Source organism: Salvia splendens, chromosome 6 (assembly GCF_004379255.2).
Source record: "Salvia splendens isolate huo1 chromosome 6, SspV2, whole genome shotgun sequence".
Classification (NCBI taxonomy): domain Eukaryota; kingdom Viridiplantae; phylum Streptophyta; class Magnoliopsida; order Lamiales; family Lamiaceae; genus Salvia; species Salvia splendens.
In genome coordinates, this window is record NC_056037.1 from 9,528,378 (window position 1) to 9,543,666 (window position 15,289).

The following is a 15,289-nucleotide window of genomic DNA, read 5'->3' on the forward strand; positions in this document are numbered from 1 at the left end:
ACAAGCAAAACACTCTACAAAGAGAATTTATTCCACAAAGTGAATGTCAATTTTCGATTATCATTAAATATGTTTTAAAAATGACATGCTTACAAGTTACAAGCCTATTTATAGGCTAGAATGGTCTCTTGACAGGCTCAAACCAACCAAGACCAACATGACGAGCAACACATCGATCCAACGTCCGACGAGCCAATGAACGAAGGAACCGGCGCCAACACGAAACCGAGTAAGTTGGTGATCGACAATGAGAAGTGAGTGTGAGGCATGTCATAAAGAGACATTGGTACTTATGTCGATTTTCTAGCAAATTGGTTGAAAGAGGATTTCAAGATGCACATTACCCCAATTTTCAATATACACCACAATTTTCTAAACAAACCAGTGCATCTGCTGCGCAAACAGAGTTTCAAATACAACTGACGCAATTTAAAAGTTTGATTTGAATTTGCAGTAATGTTCAAAAATCGAGATTTAACGTGCAGTTATCTCTTATTAATACTAATGGTTATTATCTATTAAGATGGATTTACTATATACTGATAAATAACCAATTCAGTAAGTCTATCCAATGCGCATATTCATAATTGAAATTACTAAAACAAAATAAAATGTTTCAAATAGTATTATTTTTTGTGTGACATTTAGTGCAAGCGACTGCAAACCATTAGACTTGGAAACACTGTTGGTGGTAAAATCGCACCATTTTATTGATTGGAATAACAAATACTCCCTAAAATCATATACTACAAAGAATAACTCAGATGCTTAGCAATGCCTCTGAAACTATACAAATGTGATCTCAATACGAATCTAATCCACTCCTCCATTAAAGCATTGCTGCTATTTTGGGGGAAAGAAGCTTACGCTGATGCATAGATTGTCGGCGTTATACAAGAACTCACAGATGCACGAGTCTTTGTCTTCCACCATGTTCTCACTACAAAGGCTTTTCCAGCCTCCAATGTAGAAAATCCTCTGGTCCGCCCACATCTTGCGTTTGGCAGGAAACTGCCTTCCTTTTGGGTCGATGAGCGTCACATTCTCAGGGAGATTCAGGTTGAAGCATTTGATCACATCCACGGGTATATACTATCATTTTAGTGGCAACATGTCGGTCAATAAGTGGTAGATTCTATCAAAATACTAAACAAATGTGTTGTGTATGCTTACTAATTCATAAACTCTGCCTCTTCGTTTTTTGGTCACGAAATAAGGATTCCGGGGCGGTGGAATGAACCCGGTTTTCATGAGCTCTGCACCGTACCAGTCGCGGCGACGGGTTGCTATGCTAGAACTGGCCACACCTGATTGGGCAGAAGGATTACAAATATGTATTCCAAATTGCAAATTTGACACAGTTTTTAAACATCGAAAATTTAACATCACATTTTGGATGAAATTAAATACGGGGTTCGGATGTGGCTGACTTTGTTTCACATTTGAACACATATTCATGGCAGTGGGCATGGTATACTTTGGCGTAAAAAATATTGGAAGTGCTATAAGATCTCAAGAAAATAAAAAATATGGACAGTTTTACCATCCGTGACCCGCTCCCCTTGAATATCATCATCCCTTGGATTATTCTCTTCTTCGGGCGGGGAATCATGACCGTAATTATCGTCTGATTCAAATAGAAGGTTTAGATTGATGGACAGACAGTAAATCTGAAGAAAAGAAACCAACTAACAAACTTTACCATGATTCTCATGTGTGTCTACTTCACCGATAGGATCATAATCAGGTGTATGAGTAATCCGACCTCCGGCACCTTCAGTTAAGCAAGCATTGCCTCCATGAATTTTGAAGTCGAGTAAACCGTGAGAGAAATATTCATATATGAACATATCCCCTCCTTTTATCTTATTATCATCAGCAAATTTTGCCCAACCATCTCTGAAGTACCAATCCCCACCAATCATTTCCACTTTCACATTCCACAAATTGTTATAACGGTCACGAAGTGACCAATTCTTTGGCCAGTTTCCTGGAAGCGATTGAATAAACCTTGGAGGGATTTTCTGTATGCATAAAAATTACCAGCCAAGTCTGATTAATATTATTCCATATAAACACTTGATACATCAGAATCCGTACAGAAAGGAAATACAATTACAAAGTAAACAATTTCCATTGTGTCAACCAAAAACGTCATGCTAAACCTCAATCAGTTTTAATAAACTCTCAAAACAGAAACAGAAAAATTGAAATCAACAATATAACAACAAAAACGCCATCTAATAGCAAAACGCGGTAAACATATATGTATAGAAACATTAATTTTTTAAAGTGAAAAAGACTACCTGATTTTCTTCACCAAGCCAAGGCACGTAAAACTTGAAGAATGCTGGACGATTCACCATTTTTCGCACCGAGAAATCGAACTTTAGTGCTCCACAAAGAAGAGTGCGGCCAAATTTGATGAAATTAAAAACGAAAACTGTTGAAATCAAGAGAAATGAGAAGAAATCAATTAAAATCAAGAGGGTTGAGAAGTAATCAATTAAAATCAAGAGGACTGAGAAGAAATTATTGTTTGCCTGAACTCACAACTGAAAGTCCAGCTAGTTTTATAGTGTTAATTTCTCTGCATAGCCGTTGAAAAGATGGCAAATAATATTAAATGCTATTTTCCCAAAAAAATTTATAATCTTTTATTTATTTTTTTGCAAATAAAAAATTTATGCGAGTTTGCCACCAAATTGAACTTGGCAAATTGTATTATATGCTATTTTCCAAAATTCGTTTCATTAGCTTTTATTCCTCTTTTTGCATCTTACCTAACACCAAAGATTTTTACACACCGATTTTATGCCACCAAAATTCAAATAATTTAAAATTAATAAGATGAGGTTCTCACCTATTTTCAGAATATCCGCTCGGTAGTTGGCTTTCCACCCTCCACAATAGTTCACTCTACCATCCTTCCACGATGTGCCCTTCGTCTCGAGAAGTTTGATCTTGTGGGTTTTGATCACATGTATCGAGAAGTACTGTCACGACAGCCAAAAACATAAACATAAAGAAAAAATGTATTAACTTATAAGGCGATATATATATATATAAATTGACATATTGCATCGATTAGATCAACTTACCATCTCATTCACTCTCCTTTCCCTCACATCCACCAAGAAGTAAGAGCATCTCCAATAACCGGCGTCACCCCGCGACGCCGATTTTTCACCGACGCCGGTTTGACGCCGAACCATTGGAACCGGCGTCGGCGAAATCGGCGTCAAAATCGGCGTCGCCATGCCGATTCCCGCGCTGACGCCGGTTCCGACGCCGATCCTCACGGGCGCCATTGTGCGTCCCGGATCGGTGCCAAACCGGCGTCGGATTTAATTTTTTTTTTTTTTTCGAAAACACTATATATACGCGCGTTGAACCTCATTTTCATTCGCACCACTTGTTTTAACGAGTATTCTCTCTACCTTACTTTCTGTTCAAGATCAATTTAAGAAATGAGTAATGCCGATGGTAGTGGTGGGGATGCGGATGAGTACGAGCGTATGATGAACGAAGAGCTAGATGCCTATACGAGCCGTGAGGTTGATCGATGGATGCAGAGTTATATGCAGCCGGCGGCACCTCGCCCACGACCAGTTGTCCACCGTCGACAAGTGGTGCATCGTGATCATGAAGCTGCACATCAGCGCCTGTTCACAGATTACTTCGCAGAGGAGCCGCGTTTTGACGCCAACCATTTCAGGCGTCGTTTTAGGATGAGGCGGGACTTATTTATGCGTATTGTTAACGCATTGGAGCAGCGATATCTGTATTTCCGCTTCAGGCACGATGCGGCTGGCAGACCCGGCCACACCCCTATTCAAAAGTGCACTGCGGCAATCAGGCAGTTGGCCTACGGCACCGCGGCAGACATGTGAGACGAATACCTCCACATCGGTGAGACGACTGCCATCGAATGTATGAAGTATTTCTGCCAGGGCGTGATCGAAGTATTCGGTGATCAGTATCTCCGAAAGCCTACCCCCGAAGATTGCCGGCATCTGCTGCGGATGCACGGGGATCAGCACGGGTTCCCGGGAATGCTAGGCAGCATAGATTGTATGCATTGGGAATGGAAGAACTGTCCCGCTGCCTGGAAGGGGTTTTACACGACCGGCTACAAGGGAAAAAATCCCACGATGATCCTCGAGGTCGTGGCTGATTACCGGTTGTGGATTTGGCATGCGTATTTTGGGATAGCCGGTTCGAACAATGACCTAAACGTCCTCAACTCGTCGCCCCTTTTCAACGAGCAGTGCCAGGGCGTCGGTCCGGCCATCAGTTTTGTCGCCAACGGCAACCAGCATGATATGGGCTACTACTTGGCGGATTGGATATACCCTAGGTGGCCCATCTTTGTGAAGACGATCCGGTGCGCATCAGATCCGAAGAAGGCCTACTTTGCGACGCGGCAGGAGTCGGCGCGAAAGGACGTGGAGCGCGCATTTGGTGTGCTTCAAGCTCGATGGGCTGCAGTTAAGGGACCAACGCGTTTGTGGCATGTCGACTGCATTGCTGATATAATGTACGCCTGTATTATCATGCACAACATGATCGTCGAAGATGAAGGTGTACAACTGACTGATTGGGCCACCGACGATAATGAAGCAGGTCCAAGCCACGGCGTCACCACCGCCAACGTACGAGGTGGGGTACCGCACAATGAAGAAGCCCTCCTCCAAGCACATGCCGACATGCATCAGACGGAGGCTTATATTCGACTGCAAAAGGATTTAGTTGAAGAGTTGTGGGCGCGGAGGATTGCAAGGCGTTAGTTTTTATGCAAATTTATGTAATTTTTTAAATGTAATTTTTTTAATTATTGTACTTTTTTTTTAAAATTAATGTACTTTTTAAATTTTAATATTATTATTCGAATTTTCCGTATTTGTCTCGTAAATTAAATTCCGTATGTTGATACGAGTGTAAATTAAATTATATAATTGTTATTAGTGATGTGGATAGGTAGTGTGAAGGCTATGTGAGGGCTATTTGATGTCCAGTTGATGTGGCAAGCTGATGTGGCAGGAGAATTGTAGTGCTGATGATGTGGCAGTGTGAAGGCTATTTGATGGCTATTTGACGTCCAGTGCTATTTGATGGCTATTTGACGTCCAGTGCTATTTCAAGGGCAGCCGCATACCCCCGGGTTTGAAAATCTCCTCACCGTAGAAATCTTGCCTCTTCCTCCTTTTTCCACACTTGCTAGTACCGGCCTCCCCAGCTAGTGCAATGATAGGGACATGTTTGCAGAGACAGCCAACGAAGGGAACCAACAAGAATCAGAGGACGAACAACGGGAATATAGACGTTCGAAGAGGATCAGAAAGCCGCCAGTTCGTTATGGAGATTTCGTTTGATTTGTTAGATCTTTTTATTTCCTTTTAAGAATATTTATTTTGTTATTTTAATAGAGTCAAATCTTCTTGGGTTTTCTTCTTGATTCTTTCCCAAGTCGTAATGTCCGAATCAAGTAGGGGGAATTCTATAAATTATAGAATTCCCATTAGATCGAGTTATTGGGAAATAAGAATAAAATCTTTTTCTCATCTTGCTCTCTTTTTATCGTTCAAACCTTGTTTCTCAAGCTAGGGTTTTGGTGTTCTTCAGTTCCGTATTCGTGTGCTCATAGTAGATAGAATAACCAGATCCTATCATCTGGTGCTTTCTTGATCTACTCTTCCTCCAGTCCGACTCCACCATGCCTTCCGATTGCGACGACGATAAAGTGGTGACAGGATCCCAGGAGTATACTACACAGGAGGTTGGACAGATGGTGTTCGATATGCAGCTGCGGCAAGCAAAATATGAGAAGAAGATGATGGCTCATAAGCATGAACAGGAGGCTGTCGTTCGTCAACAAACGATCGTTAACCGCAATATTAATGATGCTCTGGCTAATCTCGCGGCTTCTCTCCGCACAAAGACCGCCCTTCAACAGGTCGTCGAGAACCCATCGCCGTCCACTCGGGGCTGGGCCTTGCCGCCATCCATCACAACAAAACCGATCGATTTTGATGCAGAGTCACACCCTAAGTTGACCTCTGGACCACCACGTTTCTCGGGTGAAAATGCGGATAAATGGATTCGGATGATCCAAAAGTATTACAATCACAATTCCACACCCTTGGTTGACCGCCTATATCTCACATCGTTTTTATTTGACGATGCGGCGGAAGATTGGTTAGCCTATTGGGAAGACAACACCGCCTCCAAATCTTGGGATTCTTTCCTCCTCGCGGTGAAAAAGCGGTTCGACCCTGACCTTTACGAGGATTATGTCGGGCGATTGGCTACCCTCCGACAGACATCCACGGTGGAAGCCTATCAAACTGAGTTCGAGGGTATGCTCTAGAGAGTTACCGACGTCGGCGACTCCACACTGACTTCGTTATTTGTCGCCGGCCTTAAACCGACTTTGAAACAGGAGCTTTTGACACGACGCCCAGCGACCCTGCAGGACGCGTTCGCCCTAGCACAGCAATTGGCAGTTTGCCAGGCAGCAGCATCTCCGGTTTTCAGTCCGAAACCAGCTTGGCAGAACAGGGGAAGCCGCACAGTTCAGCCGCCAGACCCTAATGCCAAGCAGGACAGCCAGCCTGATCAGAAGCAGGTTCGTGAGGGTCAGCCCCCCCGCGATTACCCGGCTGTGCGAATTTCGGCGGCTGAGCGAGCAGAGAGGACTCGCTTGAATCTTTGTTGGTGGTGCCCTGAAAAATATTCCAGATCACATGTTTGCGCTAAGAAGTTTTATGCGCTCATGGGCGTGGATGATGACGACGCCGAGCTTTCAATGGACAATGAGACTACCCCTGAGGACGATGGTGAGAATATGGCAATTATAGGCGATGTCTCCAGGATCCTCGTTCTTTGTCCTAAGATCAAACCACGTTCAATTCGCCTGCGGGGGCGCGTCAACGGCACGGCAGTTTCTATTCTGATTGATGGGGGTAGCACCCACAACTTTATTCAGCCAGCAGTTGCAGAGAAGTTGAGCCTACCGGTTAATGCTATATCTCCGTTCCGGGTATTTGTGGGCGACGACGCCTCTTTGAAGTGTGCTTTCGCTTGTCTGGACACTCCTATCAATTTGCAGGGTCACCAATTTGGAATCGACTTATTTGTGCTCCAAGTCAAGGGTCCGGACATCATTCTAGGTGTTCAATGGTTACAGGATCTGGGCGATATCACGAAAAATTACCGGAACCTCACTATGCGCTTCGAATGGAACGATCAACCGGTATTTTTGCGTGGGGAGGACGCCCCACCGCGCCCAATATCATACAACAACCTGTTCTCCCTCATCAGCACGGACTCGGAGGCGGATATTTTTGAGTTACTTCTGGTCCAGTCCAGCGCTTTGCAGTCTTCCTCAGGCATCGCCGAGGTTGACCCTTCGGTTTCGCAGGTCTTGTCGGAGTTTGCTTTGGTTTTTGACCTTCCTAAAGAGCTACCACCGGCTCGACGATGGGACCATCGTATCCACTTACCGGATGGGACGAAACCAGTTAACGTGAGGCCATACCGATACCCGTATTTCCAAAAGGCAGAAATTGAGCGGCAGATTGTCGAGATGCTTAATCAGGGAGTCATACAACACAGTACGAGCCCCTTCTCGTCCCCGGTGCTCTTGGTGCGTAAGAAGGATGGCTCATTTCGGTTCTGTGTGGATTATCGGGCTTTGAATGCTGCAACAACCCCGGACCATTTCCCTATCCCGACCGCAGATGAGCTCTTTGACGAGCTTCACGCGGCCCGTATTTTTCAAAGCTGGATCTGAGATCAGGCTATCACCAGATTAGAATGCACGTCGATGACATTCACAAGACTGCTTTCCGCACGCACGAAGGCCATTATGAGTTCCTCGTCATGCCATTCGGTTTAACCAACGCGCCTTCCACTTTCCAAGCAGCAATGAACCGTTTGTTCCAGCCATTCCTACATCAGTTCGTGATCGTCTTTTTCGACGATATTTTGGTCTACAGTGCCACTCCGGAAGACCATCAGCGGCATCTTCGTCAAGTCCTCCACATACTGCAGGATAACACTTTCTTTGTGAAACAGTCGAAATGTGCTTTTGGGGTCCACACCATTGACTATTTGGGTCATATAATATCAGCGGGGGAGCTCCACGCCGATCCAGCGAAATTAGAAGCAATGAATGCGTGGCCAGTGCCGACATCTGTGAAGCAGCTCAGGGGGTTTCTTGGCCTTACGGGCTACTACCGACGATTTGTTAAGAATTATTCCCTTATTGCTTCACCTCTAACCGAGCTCCTTAAGAAAGAAGCTTTCCACTGGACTGATGCGGCCGCCGAGAGCTTCACCGCACTTAAAGCCGCCATGTGCTCGGCCCCGGTCCTCCGTCTTCCGGACTTTGAACTACCATTTGTCCTTGAGACCGATGCCTCTGATTTGGGGATTGGCGCCGTTTTGCTCCAAGAAAATCACCCTATCGCCTACTTTAGCAAGAAGTTGGGGCCCCGTCGACGTCTGGCTTCTACGTACCACAAAGAACTCTATGCTATAGTCGAGGCTGTTCAGAAATGGAGGCAATACTTGTTGGGTCGTGAATTCATCATCCGCAGCGACCAACGCAGCCTAAAGGAACTTCTATCTCAAGTGGTGCAAACGCCCGACCAACAATTTTACTTGCGAAAACTCATGGGATTCAAGTTTCGCATTGAGTACAAGTCGGGCGCGTCGAATAGGGTCGCTGATGCTCTCTCACGACAGCCTGACGAGCTGCACGCGGCTGATCCAGCCCTTCTGGCCCTGTTCACACGGCCGGCAACGGCTCTGCTGGACCTTGTTCGCCATGAGAACTCTTCCTTACAGGAGCTGCTGGATTTGCAGAAAGCCGTGTCCGACGGTCGCGCGCTGGCACACATCTCAGTCCGGGACGGGCTTATTTATTTTAAGCACCGCCTCTTTCTCTCCAGGAACTCTGCTGCAATACCGGATATCTTGACAGAATGCCATTCAGCCCCGACAGCCGGTCATCCGGGAGCTCGTCGGACCTTTGCCCGCGTGGCTAGCTCTTTCTTTTGGGCAGGTATGCGCGACGACATCACTGCGTACGTGGCAGCGTGTGTCGCTTGTCAGACTACGAAGTATGTTCGGGATAAGCCTAACGACTTGATTCAACCGCTTCCTATCCCCGATCTGGTTTGGGAGGCAGCCTCAATGGACTTTATTGTTGGTCTTCCTAAATCCCAGGGGTACACGGCTATAATGGTGGTGGTCGACAGGCTCTCTAAATATGCTCACTTCGGCGCCTTGAAGCCGGGATTTGATGCGCCGCGAGTTGCACGGTTGTTTGTGGACACGGTGGTTAAGCTCCATGGTTTCCCTAAGAAGTTATTGTCGGATAGGGATTCTATATTCATGAGCGATTTTTGGGATGAGTTGATCTCGCTTAGTGGCACGAAGCTGCAGTTCACGACGGCGTATCAACCGCAAACTGATGGTCAATCGGAGGTTACTAATCGTGCTCTTAAACAGTATCTCCGCTCCTACACCTTTGACTGTCCCAACCGTTGGTCGTTTTTACTTCCCTGGGCCGAACTGGCAATGAACTGTTCCATGAATGTGAGCATCGGGATGTCTCCGTTTGAGGCTCTCTATGGGCGCGAGCCGCCTAATCTGTTTGATACTTATTCCCGGCCATCTCATAATGCAGAGGTCGCCGAGCTGCTGGAAGAAAGGGAGACTTTGCTCCAGAAGTTGAAATCGCGGCTTCGCCGTGCCCAAGAGCTTATGGCTAATCAGGCTAATCGCCACCGGAAAGATGTGGAGTTTGCAGTTGGCGACAAGGTGTGGCTCCGCCTTCAGCCATACCATCAGCAATCGGTGGGCAAGCCCATCTCAGCTAAACTAGGCCGCCGATACTACGGCCCATTTGAAATTGTGGAACGGATCGGGAAAGTGGCATATCGTTTACAGCTTCCGGTCGAGAGCAGAATTCATGACGTCTTTCACGTCTCTCTTTTGAAGCCGTTTGTCAGCTTTGCAGCATCTCCGGACCAGGTTCTGCTACCAGCGGAGCTGTTGAGGGGGCGGCCACTGGACACCCCAGTGCGCGCAGCAGCGAGCGCACGGTGCTGGTAGACGGGGTTCCTCAAGTGCAGTGGCTGGTACATTGGGCGTCGGATGTTGGGGCGACTCCTACTTGGGTGCCCAAAGCAGAGCTGTTACAAGACTATCCGCATTTGCACCTTGAGGGCAAGGTGATTCCCGACGAGGGGGGAGTTGATAGGGACATGTTTGCAGAGACAGCCAACGAAGGGAACCAACAAGAATCAGAGGACGAACAACGGGAATATAGACGTTCGAAGAGGATCAGAAAGCCGCCAGTTCGTTATGGAGATTTCGTTTGATTTGTTAGATCTTTTTATTTCCTTTTAAGAATATTTATTTTGTTATTTTAATAGAGTCAAATCTTCTTGGGTTTTCTTCTTGATTCTTTCCCAAGTCGTAATGTCCGAATCAAGTAGGGGGAATTCTATAAATTATAGAATTCCCATTAGATCGAGTTATTGGGAAATAAGAATAAAATCTTTTTCTCATCTTGCTCTCTTTTTATCGTTCAAACCTTGTTTCTCAAGCTAGGGTTTTAGTGTTCTTCAGTTCCGTATTCGTGTGCTCATAGTAGATAGGATAACCAGATCCTATCATGCAATCACAAACAACATACGCACAACGAGTCACTTAACTAAATATCATCATGGTAGGAAACTATAAGGAAATACAAAGTAGAACTCACCATCCACCACCTTCTCCATGTCTTGTTTTTTAGGAGGCTTCTCATCAATGTCATCACCAGCCTCAACATCCCCTGTCTTTACTTCCACTTTTACAACCTGCCATTTCGTGGTCTTAACATTATAGTAAATTGTTGGAATACACAATATATAGTGTTACATTAGTAGTAAACTTCCCTCTTCCTCTAAACCAACTATCTAGGTCCCCAATAAAATGGACCTACACCGTCTCAAGTATAGTACTTAAGTAAAATCCTACCAACAGTTGGGTCACACACAACCATCCAATTTACAAAACCAAGATCATTTGAAAGAAAAAAATCTAACAATGCAAACTAACAAAAAAATTTATACAATTTGGTAATATTGAATAAAACAAAAGGTAAAACAGAAGGAATGAGAACATTACATTTGGTACTCAACGTCTGTGAACGATGTGTGTAGCCCTACGCGTCGCCATCTACGATGGACCACTTCACCAAATTATAGAAAAGCCAAAAACAACCTTAAATAAGGACTATTTTAGTTGGAAGATTGAAAAAAAGGAAACTTATAACCCTTTTATAGGTGAGAAAAGAGACGTATCTTGGGTAAGAGTTTGATGTGGGATAAAGAATATAGGTGAGAAAAAATAAGTATCTAAGGTAAGCGTTCGATGTGGGATAATGACTATCAACTAAAAACTCGATATGGGATAAAAAAGGAAGACTTCTAAAAGAGATTGTATCTTCTACCATGAAATTCAACATTAAAAATGTGACTACTCTCCGTAATAGTTAGATTTCCACTTAGAATACACAACAATACCAAAGATAACATGCATTTGTTGGGTATCAAAGATAACATGCATTTGTTGAGATAACATGCATTTCGTACCTGGCGATAATCCATGAAGAGAGTTCATTTTCCCGGTAAATCGGGATTTCTTCAACGTTTTGACAACAACGGAGTATACATTTTTTTTCTCCATTCGTGAGGCTCCTTTTCCTCTTCTTTTTTTAAATATTTTTTCTCTAACTATTTTTCGAGATACAAAGGATAACAAAGTTTAAAAATTCAACTTATTAAATTAATAATTGATCAATACTAGATAACTCTCCGCTCTTATACCAAATGATATGGATTGTATATGACAAAAGACTCGTTGAAAACCTCTAATTGATTGTATAAGAATTTGTATCGGTCTCCCTAAAATTAAATATCTAATTTCGTCATTCTAAGAGTATGAAAACCTCTAATTGATTGAACGCTAAAATACCTTGCTCAAAGTATATTGGCAAATTACAAACAAGGGTAACACTCTTTAAAGAGAATTTAATTCACGAAGACAATGTCAATTTTTTTTATTATAATCAAATATGCTTTAAAAATAATATGCTTACAAGCCTTATATAGGCTAGAATTGTCTCTTGAGAGCCTCCATCAGACTCATTAAAAATACTCATACTAACTTGGAAATTAACTCCTAAACCCTTGGACATATCACTATAGTACTCCTAAAATCACTTATTTTACACAAAATGCAATATGTTACAAGTTCAAGCTTAAAGCATTGGTTAACCCGCCAACGAGGACAATATCACCATTGAGGTCAATGTATTTTTTGTTTTGGAAATTGTTTTTTATTTTAGCTACCAACAAAATCATAAAAAAAATTGAGGCATTTGTCTCAAAAGAATGGAACTAGTGAATTGAGCTAATCTCACTTATTTCATGAAGATATCCTCTAGATGCACACTACCCTCATTTTCTATATACACTACAATTTTCTAAGCAAATTAGTGCAACTGTTTTGCAAATAGAGTTTCAGAGGCAATTATAAAGTTTGATTCAAATTTGCAGTAATGTTCTAAGATTGGGATTTAATGTGCAGTTATCTCTTATTAATACTAAGATGCATTTACTATATACTGATAAATCACCAATTCAGTAAAGTCTGTCCAATGTGCATATTGATAATTGAAATTATAAAACAGATCTGCATGAAGACGAGTACAATCAAATCTGGTGAAATTAAAATCGAGAACAGTTGAAATCATAGTGTTAATTTGTTTAGGTATTTTCTGCATGGCCGTTGAAAAGGTGTGGCAAATTACATAAATGCTATTTTCCCAAATTCGTTCATATCTGTTTTGCCTTTTTTGCAAATAAAAAATTGCAAGTGTATTATTGAAATATGGACCTATCTTTGAAATGGGCTTAGTCAATGAATAGGTCCATTAGATTTAATTTTAATAGGCCTTGTCATTTTTAAGCTCCCTATTTATTTGGATTTGTGGATTGGACCTTTTTTATTCAGACTAATAATACGAAGGTCTTAGTGAAATTTAAAATTTGGCCTTATTATTTCAAAATTTCTAAAGATGATTAATCGTATATTACGCTATTAAATAATAATAAATTATATTTTTCAGAATAATTATTTTTTCGCGAGCCTACACTGACGCAAAAATGCCACCATTAAACATTTTAACATTAGAGTTTTTTCGTTGTAATTTCTGAAAATTATCTTAGCCGGCCATTAGACACCTTTGCTTTATTTTAGGTAAAGTACACACTTTTACTATTTAGTACATACACCATATACGATTGAATATTTTTATTCTCTCAAGATTTCTTTTATTCTGTGTTGTAATATATATGAATTAAGCAAGTTAATTCGAATTGTCGAAATTATTAAAGATTGGAAATTCTAAAAGTTTTAATTTATTGGAAATGCCCCCTCCTTAAAACATAGTCATGTTTTTTTTTCATTTTTGGCATGTCTATCAAAATTAGACTCATTTACGTTTATAGAAACTTCTTCACTAATTGTTTTCTCTCTCTCCCTCTCTCATATGTTATCATTTTTTTCTCATTCTCCCTCTATTTTTTTATCAGTCGCGCGTTAAAACTCATGTCATTTTTTTTAATCAGTCGCATTAAAACTCATGTCATTTATAACCGAAACTATTTTTCATTGATGATCGAGTATGCATGGAGCATTTTGTATTTACCTATTCACTAATCTCAGCAATAAACGCCTCTACAAATGGACTCAAACTAATGAAATTGCTTGCCGACATTAATTTAGTAAAATTAAGACTCATTAATTAAACTATGTGGAGTGGTGTCCTTTCATCGGTTTATTGATCACTATCGTTGGGTACACTCTATCAAGTGCAATACCGAATAGAAGAAAGGAATCGACCACCCACTAAAACACCCTGAAATAATTAAAACACCAGAACTTACTAACTACTTTATTCAAAATGTTCATGAATGATACACACAAAACCTACATTGACATGTACATGATTGGTTTTCATGCCTTTGAAAATGTTTGAAACTATGCTTGAAATGCACAATGCATAGCCCTCAACAACTTATATCTCTTCAAGTAATAAAAGATTCTTGAGGCCCCATTAATCATGTCATTGTAAAGAAATATGTTCATATTTTGGTGGCAATTTTTCAATCAATGGTCAATCACAAAATTGTTCAGAGAAAAAGTTGGTGGGAAGTGTGAGTTACTATTTCAAAAGTGGGGGAGGGGTGAAATATTCTCACAAATGGACAAATAAACAAATAGTTTTTGCAAGAATTATAGAGCCCACTCATCAAAAAGTGACAAATTTGATGCTTTTAGGATTATGGTATGATTTTGCTATGTTTGTTGGCATCGTCCCACACATATATAATACTTGCTTTAAATAAAAATTGAAGGGTATGATCGAGAATTTAGTTATGATATCGAATTCATATATTTGTGCCTCTTTTTTCCTTGTATGGTAGCATATATAGTATGTTGAATCATCATGCTAATTTATTTGTGCCTCTTTTTTCCTTGTATGGTAGCATATATAGTATGTTGAATCATCATGCTAATTTAGTACATAACATGTGGGTAGATTGAATTTGTGATCTGTATAATGGAATAAAATTATTTATTTTGAAAGATTCGAATTTCAAGAGAACCATATACCGAAAGTATATATAGGATATGACAACTTTTGTTTAACACGACAGTCATAGTTAATGCTCCAATCGTCTCGTCATAAGCGAGATAATTTTTGGATACGAGATTTAAGAAATGGTGTTTATTAGAGAGTTAAGTAGAGAGAATAAAATAAAGTATTAATAAAGAATAATGTATCTGAAAGAATAAAATAAGAAAAAATAATTATATTATATTATATTTTATAAAGAAAAAAAATAAATGGCTCTAGGTGAGACGTGAATAAAAAGAATACGGGTGCTTAGTCTAAAATGTATAATAAAACTTGTAACACGAAGCCAATTATTATGTTAACTCTAGTCTTAGGTCATAATTAGACTTTGGATTCTCTTTCTGATAGCCACAATCATGATGAACTTAATACATGTGATATCTCGTTCTAGATATCATTAGAAGATCTCAAACTTAAAATATTTTTAGATTTGTAACTCCGATTTTGCAGAATTTATTGAAGGTATATGAATTGTGGCTATCATTTGTTATGTCTTGATGATTGCATTCACTTCACACCAAG

At 41.3% G+C, this 15,289-nt stretch overlaps 1 protein-coding gene across 3 annotated transcripts; it reads right to left on the reverse strand.

Annotated features, from left to right (window-relative positions):
* Positions 1-673: 673 nt before the first annotated feature.
* Positions 674-11,354, reverse strand: LOC121807071 (B3 domain-containing protein REM21-like). 3 transcript variants are annotated; one of them, XM_042207260.1, is made up of 8 exons: positions 11,188-11,354; positions 10,781-10,877; positions 2,864-2,996; positions 2,307-2,443; positions 1,703-2,024; positions 1,544-1,627; positions 1,174-1,307; positions 674-1,092 (listed from the first exon to the last, which is right to left on the reverse strand). In XM_042207260.1, the coding sequence occupies exons 2-8, from the start codon at positions 10,847-10,849 to the stop codon at positions 844-846; spliced, it is 1,128 nt and encodes a 375-aa protein (XP_042063194.1). In that variant the 5' UTR covers positions 10,850-10,877; positions 11,188-11,354; the 3' UTR covers positions 674-843. The 3 variants fall into 3 exon arrangements, with proteins under 3 accessions (XP_042063194.1, XP_042063195.1, XP_042063193.1); XM_042207261.1 differs by lacking the exon at positions 2,864-2,996 and having other exon boundaries at positions 11,188-11,353; XM_042207259.1 differs by lacking the exons at positions 10,781-10,877; positions 11,188-11,354 and adding an exon at positions 3,102-3,247.
* Between the last annotated feature and the right edge of the window lie 3,935 nt (positions 11,355-15,289).